This window comes from Trypanosoma theileri (assembly GCF_002087225.1).
Source record: "Trypanosoma theileri isolate Edinburgh chromosome Unknown TM35_Tth_24_V1, whole genome shotgun sequence".
Classification (NCBI taxonomy): Eukaryota; Euglenozoa; class Kinetoplastea; order Trypanosomatida; family Trypanosomatidae; genus Trypanosoma; species Trypanosoma theileri.
Window position 1 is genome coordinate 367,976 of NW_021639866.1, and position 16,302 is coordinate 384,277.

The 16,302-nt window shown below is 39.4% G+C and overlaps 6 protein-coding genes across 6 annotated transcripts; all 6 read left to right on the plus strand.

The window, feature by feature from the left end:
- Positions 1-342: 342 nt before the first annotated feature.
- TM35_000242430 (uncharacterized protein) lies at positions 343-1,203 on the plus strand (the record flags this gene model as incomplete). Its single annotated transcript, XM_029027655.1, has 1 exon — positions 343-1,203. One exon carries the CDS (start codon positions 343-345, stop codon positions 1,201-1,203), a length of 861 nt encoding a protein of 286 aa, XP_028881159.1.
- Positions 1,204-2,241: 1,038 nt separating this feature from the next.
- On the plus strand, positions 2,242-4,338 carry TM35_000242440 (C-terminal motor kinesin; the record flags this gene model as incomplete). The annotated part of the gene is made up of 1 exon (XM_029027656.1): positions 2,242-4,338. The coding sequence occupies one exon, from the start codon at positions 2,242-2,244 to the stop codon at positions 4,336-4,338; it is 2,097 nt and encodes a 698-aa protein (XP_028881160.1).
- Positions 4,339-4,912: 574 nt separating this feature from the next.
- On the plus strand, positions 4,913-5,578 carry TM35_000242450 (methylthioribulose 1-phosphate dehydratase; the record flags this gene model as incomplete). Its single annotated transcript, XM_029027657.1, has 1 exon — positions 4,913-5,578. One exon carries the CDS (start codon positions 4,913-4,915, stop codon positions 5,576-5,578), a length of 666 nt encoding a protein of 221 aa, XP_028881161.1.
- A 1,268-nt stretch (positions 5,579-6,846) lies between these two features.
- On the plus strand, positions 6,847-8,268 carry TM35_000242460 (putative replication factor A, 51kDa subunit; the record flags this gene model as incomplete). The annotated part of the gene is made up of 1 exon (XM_029027658.1): positions 6,847-8,268. The coding sequence occupies one exon, from the start codon at positions 6,847-6,849 to the stop codon at positions 8,266-8,268; it is 1,422 nt and encodes a 473-aa protein (XP_028881162.1).
- An 844-nt stretch (positions 8,269-9,112) lies between these two features.
- On the plus strand, positions 9,113-9,712 carry TM35_000242470 (uncharacterized protein; the record flags this gene model as incomplete). The annotated part of the gene is made up of 1 exon (XM_029027659.1): positions 9,113-9,712. The coding sequence occupies one exon, from the start codon at positions 9,113-9,115 to the stop codon at positions 9,710-9,712; it is 600 nt and encodes a 199-aa protein (XP_028881163.1).
- Positions 9,713-10,485: 773 nt separating this feature from the next.
- TM35_000242480 (uncharacterized protein) lies at positions 10,486-15,990 on the plus strand (the record flags this gene model as incomplete). The annotated part of the gene is made up of 1 exon (XM_029027660.1): positions 10,486-15,990. One exon carries the CDS (start codon positions 10,486-10,488, stop codon positions 15,988-15,990), a length of 5,505 nt encoding a protein of 1,834 aa, XP_028881164.1.
- Between the last annotated feature and the right edge of the window lie 312 nt (positions 15,991-16,302).

Here is a 16,302-nt window from a genome sequence, read left to right on the forward strand (position 1 = left end):
TTTTTTTCATGTTTTCTCTTTTATTTTTAAATAATAAAATTATGATGAATATTTTCTCTTCTTCTTGTTTTTATTCTTCTTACCTGTTATCTTCTGAAAACTGTTACTCATTCTTGTAGCCGCAGTGAAAGCTGTGGGTGCTTAGAAAGAAATAAAGGAAAGACGGTTGAATCCTTGTACCTTTCACGTATAAGGATACACACAAACAAGCAAGCACGCACAGAAAAAGAAAAGAAAAGAAAAGAAATTAAAGTCGATCAAAGAAAAAAAAAAAAGAAAGAAGTAAAAGAACAGCAAACAAAACAAACAAGAAAAAAAAAGAAAAAGAAAAAAAAAAAAGGGATGGTCTTTTCAATACCCTCCTACTTGGGTCTTGGTGATCGATACAAGCATGCCGTAGACGCACGGGCCCAAGGTGTGAACTTCGTTACGATTCCCCCCAAGACCGGCCACAACCCGGATGCCCTCTTTGATAAGGAGTTTAAATACATGTATAATGGAGATCGCCGCGAGGGTGCGGAGACAATGGCCCGCCGTGAGGCAATGGAAAGCCGAAAGAAAAACATAACAACAACGGGATTTCTACCCACTGGTCCTCCAAAGAAGGGAGAGGGTTTAGGATCTAATTATGGACTCATACAGAAGGATCCTTATCCACACATGCCAGATAATCCGCAGTCACGTGGACCACAACCATTTCCTCAGTCAATGCCACCGCAGATCTTAACATCGCCGGGGAAATTGGGTAGTTATGGTACACCTGGATTGGCGCTTAGCAGTATTGGAAATGAATACATTGCGAACATTTATGATCAACCTCGTATTAATGCTAAGAGAGAACGTGAAATGTGGCGTAGTCGTATGCCGGCAGCGCCATTTAAACCCATTGGACGTCGTGGTTACACATTTGATGAGAGTCCCGCTACGGGAACTTCCACCTGTTATATGATGACAAAACCATTTATGCCAAAGAAGACAACTCCACCACTAAAACACTTTGTGATTGATAAACCATGGCGTCCAGCTGGATACATAGATGATAAGCGTATCTCTATTGAGTACTGGGAAGATCCATATGATGCGTTTGACCCACGCGATGATCCGAAATCGCGGGTGAAGAAGCCTAGTGATGCTGTGTTCAGGACTGGCTACCGAGGGGATAACTTTTGGTATACACAGAGTATCGTGTTTAGGCGACTGTAGTGTAAACAGAAGAGAGAGAGATACTCTCACGATATAGTCAAAGTTCCTCTCCCCCATCTTCCAGTCCCTTCCCCTCCCCCTTCTTTTCCAAAAAAGAAAAAAAGAAACTGAAAGAGAGAAGAAAAAAAAAAAAGTACAAGAGTGACATTTTGCAAGAAAGAAAAAATAAAAGGAAGAAAGAACGAAAGTGAATGTAGAGCAAAAAAAAAAAAATTACTTGATGTGTAGAAATCTAGCACATAGAGATTTTTTATTTTTATTTTTCTGTCTCTTCGTACGACGGCCGTTAACCCTTTAAATCAAGATTGCATAGAAAAACGGTGTGTACTCTTTTTTTTTTTTTAATGTTATTGTTATTGCTGTTTTGTCTGCCTTCTTTTTTTTTATAAAGACACAGACAAACCCACAGAACCAATAGAGAAAAAAAAAATACGTACACAGGGACTGATAGAATTACGGGACTACGTTAATAAAGACGTTGTCTAACTATGTAAACAGATCACTTGTGCAGTTCATTATTCCTCTCTCCCTCTTTGCATATATATATACATATATATGTGTGTGTTGTACGTATATGAATCTCTTCTTATGTACTCAAACGCGCCCCTATATCTTTACAGGGGTCGTGATGTTTATTTGTGTTTTATTTGTGTTTTTTTCTTTATCCAAGTCTTTTTTTACAGTTGCTTTAGTTCTCTTTTTCTGTTTCCCCTTCTACACCCTTTCCAATGTGCAAGAGTCATTCTATTCTCTTTTTTTTTTCTTTTTCTTTCTTTTCTTTTTCTTTGGTTCCTCTTCTGTTTTTGTGAAATAATATAAAGGGTGTTATAGGGTACAAAAGCAAAAGGGAGGGGTGGAAACCGTATCAGTCTCCTGTTAACTCTTATTTGATTATTTTTCCTACAAGGCTATTTCTACAAGATTTAGAAACTAAAGAGAGAAAAAAAAAAGGAAATCTCTTACTTGTTTTATTTTCTTTTTAATTTTTCACATTCTAGTGGTTGTTGAGGTTTCTCTTCTTTACACACACTCACACACATGCAGTCCCATGCAAGAAAGCGGCCTCGACAGAGCGATGAGTGTAGTCTCTCCACGAGAAGTAACAGTTGCGGCAGTGTTCCCCTTCCTGGAAAACGTTCATCATTATCCACTCCCAATGTACCACCTGCGGCCTTTCCACTTTCTTCTTCTTCTTCTTCTTCTTCTACGCATGCACGCACTATCCCATTAACCGCAGCAGATATGGTTTGGGCCCAAAAAACAGCGGAGGTGGAGAAACAACTCGTGCAATTAGCTCAACTGTATACACAGAAGACACAGGAGAATGAGGTGGTGTTAGATGCGATTGAAGAGATGATTGCAGCCCATGAAGTGGAATTAGCGGCTGTTGTTTCCGATAGTGATGCCCACACACGTCAACATCTCAATGCGATGGAAGAGTTACATCAACAGGAACATGCATGTTTAACTGAGAAACAACAGGCATTAGAAGAAATGGAAATATTACGTCAACGCCACAAGGAACTCATACAAACACGGGAACATGTACAAGAAGAAATTGTCGTCCACTCCGATGCCTTGGAACAGGCATATAAAGCGTTAGAAGTGCAATCACAAAAGACAGCAGAGGAGCAAGCGAAATTAAATGCTGTGTTGAAGAAAGTACATGTGATGGAGGATATCTCTTATGGTCTCACGGGTGAAGTGAAGGAAATGGTGTTGGAAATGGAACGCATGCGAAAAGAAAAAGAAGCGGCAGAACATGCAGCGAAGGAAAGTGAAGTCCTTCGTCGTCAGTTGTATTCACAATGTGAGGAATTAAAGGGAACCATTCGTGTTTATTGCCGTGTAAAGGGAGGAAGTGGTGGTATGAATAGCAATCAAACATGTAATGATAAGAATACTCTTGCTGGGAATAATGAAATGATTTCTTTGAGTGATGCTACTCGTGAGGGATCTGTTTCTTCACGAAGTACAATTAGTTCATCCACTGATTTCTTACATAATCGTACTCTTATTCCTGGTGGTAGTAAAAAAGGAGGATTGGGAGGAAAGAAAAAAGGAAATCAACCGTTATCACAACAACAACAACAACAACAACAACATGGACGATTTGCATTTCCACAGGCGGGTGAGGAAATTCAACGAACGCTGTGTTTATGTCAATCCCGTAAGAATGCCACCTCGACGGGAACACAGGAATCTAGAGAAACATTCACATATGATCGTGTCTTTGATGGGACTTCCACACAAGAGACGGTGTATGCAGAGGTGGAACCACTTGTAAACTGTGCTATTGATGGATATCGTGTTTGTATATTTGCCTATGGACAGACGGGATCGGGAAAGACATACTCCATGGAGGGAGATATTGCGGATGAGAAACAGTGTGGAATTACACCGCGTGCTCTTCGCACAATATTTCGTCGTCAAGAGGAATTAAAAGCAGATGGATGGAAGTATAAACTTAGTTGTTACTTTGTAGAAATATATAATGATGTGATACGAGATTTACAACAAGATCCATCCATCTATGAACCCGGTGGTGTGGCGGCCTCACAACCAAACTATCATGTGATTAAACACCAGAATGAAACTGGATACACAAGTGTAAGTGGTGTGGCTGAGAGACGTATTCACTCCTTTGCAGACTTCCAACGACTCTATAATGCGGCGATGAAGAATCGCAGTACGTGTAAGACAATGTTAAATGATCGATCCTCTCGTTCTCACTGTATATTTGTACTTCGCATTGAAGGTGAGAATGCGGAGTTGCGGCAACGCAGTGATGGGATTCTTTGCCTGGTGGATTTGGCCGGTAGTGAGCGGGTGAATGAGTCTGGTGTGCAGGGCCAACAATTTAAAGAGGCAGTGAATATCAATCGCAGTTTACTGGATCTTGGTAAGTGTATTACGGCTTTAAATAACTCCAACAGTGTGGCTCCCTGGCGGAACTGCAAATTAACATTTCTACTGCAGCACTATTTGGGTGCGAAGGGTGGGAAGATGCTCATGTTGGTAACGGTGTCGGATAAGGAGGAACACATGGCGGAGAGTCTCAACTCTTTGCGGTTTGCAAGTCGGGTGAATCAAACCGTTGTAGGACCATCTGTAAGGCGGGTAAACAATTATTGAGGATGGGGGTAAAGTGAGGAAAAGGAAATAAGAATTAAGAACAACAATAGATATATATATATATATGAGAGAGAGAGAGAATGAAAGAGTAGACGCATACATAGAATAGATCTTTTTTTTTTTCTTATTATTAGTTTTCGCTTTGTGTTTGTGTATATGTGTCTATTTATCTCTATCTATCTATCTGAGATAATGCTCTTTAAAAAAAAAAAAAAGAATGTTTATATTCATATATATATATATATATATATATATATATATATATATATATATGGTAGACTTAGTGAAACAAATGAAGATATGACCTTGATCTCTTTATGTTTTATTTATTTCATTAATGATCCAGTATTAAATTAATATATCTTTCTTCGTTCTCATTTCTTTCCTTTTTCTTTCTAAGTGAACAGACAGACAGACAGACAAGCAGAGAGAGAGAGAGTAAGGGGCGCTACTTATATCCTTACCACCGCTAACTAAAAGAAAAGAAACACAGTTTTATTATTATTATTATTATTATTATTATTATTATTATTATTATTTGTGGTTCTCTCACACTCTCACCCAAACAAAACATATGTCTATTCCCGAGACTCACGAGGAACATCCATTTAATCTCATTCCAGAGCTCTGCCGTCTCTTTTATTCTCTTGGTTGGGCCACCGGCACTGGCGGCGGTATTTCCATTCGACTGGATGATAAATATTACGTGGCCCCCAGCGGTGTGCAGAAGGAACGGATTAAACCAGATGATATTTTTGTCCTCGACGCCAATGCAAAAGTAGTGGAAATGCCGAGAAATAAAAATGTTGTCAAGATGAGTGAATGTACACCACTTTTCTTTAATGCCTTTACCATGCGAAATGCCGGAGCCTGTCTTCATTCCCATTCTAAAAATGCCGTACTCGTTACACTTCTTCATAAAAAGGAATTCCGCATCTCTCACATGGAAATGATTAAAGGAATTACAAATCCCATTTTGAAAAAGGCCATGGGGTTCACCAACACACTTGTCGTGCCTATTATAGAAAATACAAACTTTGAATCTGATCTCACTGCCTCTATGGCTGCTTGTATGCAAGCGTATCCAGAGACGAATGCTGTGTTGGTGCGGCGCCATGGTATTTATGTATGGGGCGATACCTGGCAGCGGGCGAAGGGAATGATGGAATGTTTGGATTATCTCTTTGGGCTTTCACTGCAAATGAAAGAATTTCATATTCCTCTCGTGATGGACGACTAAAGGAGTGTGGACATCATCACTAGAGAGAAAAGAAAAAGAAATAAACAACCCATGTTTATATATATATATATGTATAATATATAAATATATATGTTGTGTATGTGTATATACAATATACCGGAGACCATGAAATTAACAAAAGAAGAGAAAGAGAAAGAAGAATGAGAGAATATTTTTTTTAACTGAGTAGTTTCGTGACATTTTCTCTGCGTAATTGATTAAAGAAAAGCATTCCGTCTTTTACAGAAAAAAAAAGAAATAAAAAAAACACTACATTATTTAGCAAGTGGAAATTATTCTCTCTTTCTTTTCCTTTCCTTTCTACATTTGTTATTTTCTCTCTGTGATGCCTTTTTTTTTTTGTTTTTGTTTTGTTTTCTTCTCCTTCTCTATTTACATTTGAATTGACTTTGTTCTTTACTGACAACGTAACGAAGTTGGGAAAGGGGTTCGGGCTTTTATTTTTCTCTTCTCTTATTTTCAACGTATTGCTTTTTCTTCTGCTGTTTTTGTTTTCTTTCCTGCAGTTGCTGATATTTGGAAGATTTTAAAAGAAAAAAAAAATACGACCAGATGGAGGCTAAGCAATCGAAAGACTATTTTTCTTTGTTTATTTGTGCGTGTGTGTGGGTATCCACACTGTTTTTTTTTTCTCTTTTTTCTTTTTTCTTGGTTTTTCTCACTTATTATATTTACACCTCACTACGCATTGTGCAAATGACTCTCTCAGTAGTGGATTCTTTTGTGTTAATACTCTTTATTTTAATTTGTTTACTGTTTTGTTAAGTTTATTTTCTTTTTCACTCTCCGTTCCTAATATATATATGTATATATGTAGACTGTTGCCTTTCTATCTGTTTTGTTATTATTATTCTTTTCTTTTCTTTTTTCTTCTTTTGAATGATGGTTGAATATCAATCAGCTTCATTTTTTTTTTTTTTTCCTCTTGAGTGGGAGAAGTCCTCTCTTGACAGACGCATACACACATACACACATAAAAAAATATATATATAGTGCCAGTACTATAAACAAAGAAGAAAAGAAAATACGAACGGGTTTATTATTTATTATTATTTATTACTGTGCCACAACCATCGTATTTTTATTAAACCTCCTCTTCATTTTCTCTAGGATATAAAAAAAAGTACGTCTATCTATATATATATATATATATATATATATATACATACATACATACATACATACATACATACAATAACTATAATTCCATCTAGAAGAAAGTCAGAGAGCTGGAAGTGACGGTTAACATGCAGCATCCCAGCAAACAGCAGATTCAACCAATTGACTCCCTCACACCGTTCCTTGGCGGTAAATGGTGGATTCGCGCCCGCGTAACAGACAAGTCGGATGTTCGCACGTGGAATAAACCAACTTCGCAGGGTAAACTCTTCTCCTTTACACTCATTGATGAGTCCACATCCATCCGAGCTACGGTATTTAATGATGCCGTAGATCTCTTTGATCCACTGCTTGTGAATGGTCAGGTGTATTACTTCAGTGGTGGTCAGGTGAAGAATGCGAATCGCAAGTTTAGCAATGTAAACAACGACTATGAGTTAACATTTGACTCCAGTAGTCAAATCTCACTTGCCCGTGATACCGGCAGTGCCTCTATTCCACAACAACGCTACAATTTTGTGCCTATTGCTATTCTCAAACAACGTGAAGTGGGATCATTGGTGGATATTCTCGCCGTGGTGTTGGATGTAAGTGAGATCAGCAGCATCACGCAACGCTCCACTGGGCGGGAGTTGGTGAAACGAACACTACGCATGGGGGATAACACAGCAGCGGTGGAAGTGACATTATGGAATGAACAGGCACGGGAATGGACGGCGGCGGCCGGCACAGTTCTCGCCATGCGGCAAATGAAGGTGGGAAGTTACGATGGAGTGACTCTCTCCACCACATTTCAATCCACCATAGATGTAAATCCCGCATTGGATCATGTGAAGAAACTCGCCGAGTGGTATATTTCTACTGGTGGCCGCGATATCACATCTCTTTCTTCTCTTGGCAATGCTGCTGGGGCTAATGGAATGGCTGGTGGTGCGGGCGGAGAAACATATCGTGGGCGTAAATACTTTGATGATATCGCCGCTGAGGGATTGGGCCGATCCGAAAAACCAGACTTCATTGATGTTCGCTGTATGCCGGTGTATGTTAAGCAAGATGCCCAATGGTATGATGCCTGTCCACAGTGTAATAAGAAAGTCACACTGGAAGGTGCCCAGGGGGATCGTTATCGTTGTGAGAAGTGTGATCAGCAGGTGGTGCCCACACAACGTTATCTCGTTTCTTTTCAGGCAACCGATAATGTTTCTCAAATGTGGGTTACACTCTTTAATGAGGCGGGTGTGGACTTCTTTGGCATGACAGCACCGGAACTGAAGAAACAACATGAGGCCGATCCAACCTTTCTCACTCAACTGCTGCAGTTACGAATGAATCGGCCCATGTTAATGCGAATGCGCGTGAAGGAAGAAAATACATCCAACTTCTCTGGAGCCGCCGTGGGCGCAGAGACGGATCGTGTGCGGTTGACGGTCATGCGATTGACGGAGTTTATGCCGCTGGATACCGTATCGGAGGAGAAGCGGCAGGCAATGGCCGCACAGCTGAAGGTGGAATGCGAGGATATGATTAAGTGCATTGAGGCATACAGCTGAGAAGGCCAAGTCCACACAGAGAGACATAAACAGAGAGAAAGTATTTTACATATATATTAAAAAAAAAAGAGAAGCAAGAAGGAAGGATGAGTGGAACTTAAAAAAAAAAAAAGGAAAAAAAATAAATACAAAAAAAAAAAAATCATAGAACAAGAGCGAGATATAGAATCTATTCTTCAGATAGTAAATAAAAGTACCTCGAAAAGAGGCATCAACAACAACAACAACAACAACAACAGCAGTGGCTGTCTGTGTGGAGGGACAGAGAAAGGAGAAGGCCCAGTGGTAAGAAGAGAAAAAAGAAAAGAACACAGACAGATGTGGGTGAGAGTTAAATATTAAAAAAAAAAAAAAAGAATAAAGAAAGAGGCAGGAAAAAAAATAAAAAGAAAAAAAAAACACATCCTTTGTAGAATTGTCTCTGTGGAGGGGGTAAGAAAAGAAATATATATGAGTGTTGTAAATGTATTTCTTTTTTTTTTTTTACTTCTTCTTCTTCCTCTTATTTGTATCATTGCTGGTATTGGGTTTCTCCTGTTCTTTTCTTTTCCATTTTCCCCAGTCTCAGATATCGCAGTATCTGCGTTTATATCATCTATACAAATGAAAATATACACATGAATATCTGTATATATATATATATATATATGAACAGGAATAAACTTCATGGTAATAACTTTCCTTCCATCTGTTTCTCTCGTATTGTTGTGTACTATTTCTCTGTAGGGCTTATTCACACAATTTATCTTGTGTGAAAAAGGGCAAAAAAAAAATAGAGGTATATACATATATATATATATCAACAAAAAAAAAGAAAGAGAGAGAACCAAAAAAAAAAAAGAAAATGAAGGGATCTCGACAGGTTCTTGCTAATATCCGTCCTGGTATCAACTGGAGTCTTCGTTCACAACAACAACAACAACAACAACAACGGGTGATATTACCAATTCGTGTGTATATTGCCGCGGCGATGTGTGTCTCAGCAGCGAGAAGTCTTCACACACCACTGCAGCAGCAGATGCGTACACTTCATCTCTCCGCTATTGTACGTTCCACCGCAGAAACCCCTTTAACACCAACATCAGAAAATAACAACAATAACAGTGAAAATAATAATAACAATAATAAAAATAATAGCGTGACGGCACTAGATATAGCTATTCGCGTGAATAAACTAAAGCGACTACATCAGACCGGCGGTGGTCCAAGTGGGAAGAAGCGGATTGAGTTAGACGCCTGGAATGATCTCAACAGTCTCACGGATGAACAAATTAACGCCGCGGAGGGAAAAGCCGTCTCACTGCTGCTCAACTCATGGGCGTACTTTGCAAAGTATTGGGAACAGGGAAAAAATGGACCGGCGGAGGCCTCCACCGCCTCTGCAGGTGAAGTCTCTTCTCACAGTGAAGAAGCACAGAGAGACAGTGAGAAGGCAAAGGAATGAGTGTAGATGTGAGGGATGAAATGGAGGATTGTCTGTGCATTTTGTTATCTCTCTCTCTTTTTCTCTTTTTTCTTTTTTTTTTCTTCTTGTGGTTTAACACTACACATGGAGAACCAATATATTCAAAAAAAAAAAAAAAGATTCTGTTGCTTTTATTTTGCATTTTTGGCATGATTCTCTTCTTTTCTCTTTTCTCTCTCTTTTCTTATTTTGACTAATCCACTACTACTCTTGTTCTCCCTTCAACACCCAATGTAGGCAGAGGAAGGGTGAGGGAGAGAAAAGAAAAGAAAAGAAAGAAGGAAAAGGGAGAAAAGAGGGAAGGGAGGAGATTTAATCCTCTTTTCTTTTCTACTCAGCTGCCAGATCTTTATTAGTTTCATTTTGTGTATAGCGTACTTTTATCTCTCTCTATTTATCTATCTATATTCCCTCACAGAACTTCCTCCCTCGAGCTCCTCCAGCCAAAAAGAAGGCCATTGTGAGTACTGACTCTCTCTCTCTTTATATATATATATATATATATATATAGATATAGATATCTGTGTGTGTGTGAGAGAAAAAAAAAAAATTGTGTATTTGTGTGGCGTATGCGTCGTGTGATTGGTGCCTCACCATGGCGTCTCGCAACAGTCTTAGCAAGAACAACAATGACAACGATACCAATAAGAAGAATAACAAATACGACTACAATAATAAGAAAAAGAAGAAGAACAGCAAATGTACGGTATTCCTTGACTACCACATCCTTCACAGATATAATCACTTTACAAATGGCTCGCCGAAGTCATCGAAACGTCAATTCACCCACGAACGAATCTCAACCATATCAACAACAAGATCGTAAGAGAAGGCAAGATATAAATCACAATCACCATAGTCAACAACAGACAAAATGGAAAGATAATAACACACGTGGACGGCGACGGGAACGCGATGATGTGCAGAGCGAGAATACAAGAAAACAACGAAATGAAACCAAAACAACTGGTCGTTTTTCTCATCGCCACGGTGCAGCAACAATACCAACAACAACAACAGCGGCGAGAGGAACAGATCGTTATCCATCTGGAAATGCAACTCCATCCAAACAACAACAACAACAACAACAAAAGGTATCGTCTCGGGCATCGTTTGCTGCATTTGAGCGTTTAGTTAAAATACATTTGACTATGCGGAATAATTGCGAGTCTCTACAACAAGAACAACAAATTCTGCATGGCTTCTCTACAGTTTGTGGAGAGGCTCTATTGCAGTTAGAATTACCACTGCGCCGTGGGAAACAATTGGACACGGGTGAAAAAGAAAAAGAAAAAGAAATAATAGTGGAAGTACGTGAGAGATCTACAGATGAGAGTGAAGGCGGTGGTGTGGAGGAAATGCCTGCACTCTTATTAGCAGCCGATAGTTTACTGTATGCAAACCCCATCACATTTCCCCCATTACCCCTCGAGGCGTTAATAAAGAGCAGCACTTTGCATAGACCAAATACACATGATGGAAGTGAGGATTTGCTCTTGGCGGAAATGGAATCCCCGGAAGTTTCACAGAAAGAATCAACCATAAAAGGAGAAGAAAAAGAAGGAAAAAGAATAAAAAGAGGAGGAGTTAAGGATACGGATGATGTGGATGCTACTAGTACATTGTGGGATTGTAGTACACCTGGTCTGGAGAGTGTTATTGCAGCTTTACAGCGTGTGCCTCTTGCAGAGATTGTACAGTTGATGGAAACCCTTGCGTACTTTAAATGGGTAAAGGATGAGAAATTTCTACTGCGGAAGTTAGGGGAATCTGCATTAGAGGAATTGCGTAGTGAAGTGGTAGCACTTCAAAGTATCCATGGAGAAAAGGGAACAGAAGAAGGATCTTATTATTCTCATAATCACAATAACGTTAGTCATGAGAAGATGACTAATAATAATAATAATAATAATAATAATAATAATAATAATAATAATAATAAAACGACAAGTAGCACAGTTAATGTCAAGAGGAGTGAAAAGCTCGATAGTATGGTCAAGAAATTTCTTGATTGTATTCCCCGTGTGGATCGTGTGGAAATGTTATCAACATCATCATCATCAACAGCAACAAATTCGTCTTCCTCGCAATTAGAACCCCATGTACATGTTATTGATCTCATGTTAAATCTATTAATGCGTGTGTGTCTCTCTGTTTGGCCTAAAATATCATTTGGTGATCAGACGGCTCTTGTGCTTATCTGCAGTTGTCCCTGGTTTACTCAGAGTCTAGCCGTAGAGGCGGCAACATGGATGACCTATTATCATCTTAAAAGCCTCGCTAGTGGAGATTCGAGTTTAAATTACCAACGAACCTTTATGTACATACAACGTCTGCGTCGTCTCTGTTGGCCAACAGTGTATGATGTAGATACTAGCATTGTACGAAAGTTGTTTTTGTTAGATAAGACCTCATCCGAAAGTGTTATTACAGTGGATAATAATAATAATAATAATAATAATAATAATAATGATAATGGAGATACAGATGTGAATTCCAGTAAGAAAGAGTCTAAACAACAAAAACAAGAACAACAGATTAAAAAGATAGATGAAGGTAACAAAGCAAAACACTCTTTTCCATTTCGAGAATTAACATGTGTATTATATGGAACTCCAGAGAAACAACAAATGGCTTATGAATTACTTCTCTTATGGTTAATGCAGGCCAGCCCAACAGACCTTCACCGCACTTCTCCACATAGACACTACAGTAGTGCTACCACTATTGCCATTGCCGATATAGACCGTTTCGTCACGGAACGCTTTTATAAAGAACACGAAAAAGGTCATTGGCTTCTATTACGATCGTTAGAGTGTAATCGTGATGCCCCTGGACTCGCGGTAGATGCGGCGGCGGCGATGGCGGTTGAAAATATCACACAAAGTGTAAAAACACCGTACTTCCTTACACGACTTTTATTCTGTAAATATCATCTTCTTATTCCACGTGTATGGCAAAGTATTAGTGTAAAACGAAGGGAGTTAATATGGGCTTCTTGGTTACGTGGTGTGGCTGGACCGATGGTAAATGTGATGCTTATGAATCCAGTGAATATAAATGGAAATAGTTTGCATTTTTTAGAGTCACTCATAGCTATTTTATCATCTGATGTTATGTTTTTTCGATTTATTACTCGTCTCGTCATTGTTTCGTTACTTGATATGGGAAAGATAGAGAATAATCGATCTGCAGAAGAGTTATGTACACAATTCATTGAACTAGTGTACACTAGTGCCCTTATCCTTCATTGCAGTGCAAACAACTTGTCTGGGACTAGTGGTCTAATAGATGCAGAGGTAACAACAATAACAACAACAAACGATACGAATGCCGTTAATAATAATAATAATACTAATAGTAATACTAATAATACGCTACAACAAGAACAACACCAGGAGCAGAGCATCGTTGTTGCTATTCGACGACCTTTTAAGGCTGCCTTAAATACTGTGATCCATCGACTGGGAGCTGAACATGTACCAGTGGCTGAATCTCTCTTAGATGCCTTTCTCTTCCGCATCCATCAATGCGATATGATGGGAACAGAACCCGTGCATTCCATCCAACGCGAGATTCTTCATATCTGCGGTGAGGACACACGTGAGGTCCTGCGCCGTTGGCTTTCCCAGCGGGCGACGATGCGGGAGGAAGAAGAGGAAGAGGCGGAAGCGGGCGAAAAGAAAGTGGCGATGGACTTCACCGTGCGGGGTTGGCGGCATGCCGTGCGGGCAGCGGAGGCGGGGCTGCCAACAACACTGCCGGGATTGGTGGAATGTGCACGGGGAGTGTTGATACTCCTCCGAAGGCGTGGACACCCATTCTTTCCTCCACAACAACAAGAGAAGGAGAAGGAGGAAGAAAAGGAAATGGGAAAAGAAGGGGTATTTAGTGTGAGTGAACTGCGGGTGATTCTGACCGTCTTGTCTCGGGCGATGATTTCACGTGTTTCATCGTTAAGAGTTGGGGGATCAACGAGTCTTTCCCAGGAAATAATATCTCTCACCACATCCTCGTATGGAGGTGAGAATGGGGAGAACAGCCATAATAATAATAATAATAATAATAATAATAATAATAATAATAATAATAATAATAATAATAATAGTAATAATAAGCATACGGAAGGACAAACAGCTGTAGTGATAACGAATCCCAGTAGTTCAGAACGTGCGCTTCTTCTAGAGAAGGCCCTTTCTGCAGAAGTTGTTTCTAAAGCGAATGAACTTCCTTGGACATCTCTTCTTGAGGCCATTGAATTACATCTGGTTCCATACAATATATTAACAATTCCTTATAATGCCTTACATGAAAGTAGAGCTGCGGGTAATGCCAAATTCCATGCTATGCTGCACAGAATGGAAAAAGATATTCAAACACGACGTCATTATCGTCTTGTGGGAAATCTTGTGTTTTATCGTTGCTATGCCTTTGCCATTCCCAACGATAGTGGATGGGCAGAAACTGCACGAGAAACGTACACTCATACACAAGTAGGGAAAAAAGAAAAGGAAGAAAAAAGGAAAATAATGATAGATAAGGAAAAAACGATTAATGAATCTGAATATTCAAAAGGTAACAGTCCATCTACATCCCATAAGGATGAACGAGAATTACAAGATATAACATGGCTTCTCTTAAAGGCTTTGGTTCGAGGTGAAATGGGACAAGCAAAGAAACAGAATAAGAATAAGAAGAAAACGGCAACAACAGAAAAAAAAGAAGAGGGAGAGGGTGGAGAAGGAGGAGAACAAGTAACCCCATCATCATCATCATCAACAACAACAACTACTACTACTACTACTACTACTACTACTAGTAGTACTACGGATAACAATAGTGATATTGAGAATGTAAAAGAAATGCAAATGGAACGTATTCTCGGTTGTCATGCTCTGATGGCGTACATGCGACTGGCCCAACCAAACACATCTTCCCCTGCATTGCGTGAAGTATATGAGGAATTCCTCCAACGCGCTACACCCACCGCAGCACAACTCGCCGGTCCACACACCGATAGTGATATGGTTTTCTTATGGCTCGCCGCAGCAGCCACACTTATGGGTGTGCGATTTAATCCACCGAGATCCTACACGTGGCCAACAACAGGCACAATAACAAATATGCAGGATTACAACGGTTCAACAGAGTCTCTATCGTTAGAGGAACGAACAATGCGTGTGGTGACGTCCCTCGCACCATGTGTACAAAGTGAGTTACAACAACGCTCTAATCCACGATTAAAATTTCTTGTTAATGTTATTGTAGCTATGCAAGTATTTGGAAGTCTGGGTCTTTTTATGGATGCTGGTAGTCTTAGTGTTGATCAATTGCTACTACGTGCGAGTTCTGAACGTCGATTATTACACCGTCATCTCAATCTCTTTCTTGTTGGTTGTTCTGTACTCCCCAGTACTCGGCATGCTTTACTGAATACCGCTTCATTTCTGCGAGAAGCACGTAATATTCTTACACCAGCAGAGATTGAACGATCTTTTATTGCGATTGCGTTATCCGCAGATGCTTTTGCTAAACATCATGAGGTACAGGCGGATATACAACAACAGCAACAACAACAACAACAAGGAAGTATGTTTGATCTTGCTCACTCTACGGCTCCTACATTACGAGTTACTCCAACACAATTACGGCATGCTTGGAGTGCTTTAACTCGCCGAATGTTGGAGTCTGTGAATGAGATTCCTACACCAGTATTTGTAAAGGGAATTCATTGTGCTGGGGCTGTAGCCTGTGTAGATACAGTTGTATTTCAACAACTTTTATCATTTATAGTGGAATTTCGACAAAAGGAACTTTCACTTATGGATTGGACTGTAATTCTTCGAACAGCGCGAAAATCATTTGAAAATCAAAGAGTATTTGAGGAATACCTTCGAGAACCTTTACAAACCCTTTTACAGGAAATGGAAAAGCAAATCGTTAATCCTCGTTTATTTGTACAAGAATATCCACAAGTTGAACTCAATAGTGAACAACAACTTGAAAGACTTTGTCTCTTTATAGAAGCATTACCGGAGATGTTTGTGGGGGATGCCGAATTCTGGGAATTATTACGTCGGGCTCTTAGAGCTCAGTGGATGATGTGGTCTAACTCTTCCTCTCTTTCCAAGGAGTCCAAACAACAACAACAACAACAACAGCCCTCAAAGGTGTGGTTGGAAGAAATTACGAGAAGTTATGCATGGGCAGTACGTACTGCTGGACATCATGATTTGAAAGATCCCTCTATTTTATGAAAATAAGAGGAGTGGAAATTCTTAATTATAGATTCACTTTGTTGCTGGTCATTATTATTATTATTATTATTATTATTATTATTATTATTATTTCTTCCTCTTTTCTTTAGGATAAGAAGAAGAGTGATGGTTTATGTGGTTAGACAAAGATGTGTGTCGTTTGCGTGTGTGTTATCGTTGGGGATTCTTGGGTTTTGAACACGAGAGGCGTTCTTCTACTGGTCTTGTTCTTTTGTCTTTCGCTTCTCGTTCTTGATGCTGTTATTTCTTTTTCTTTATATATATATATATATATATATATATATATATATA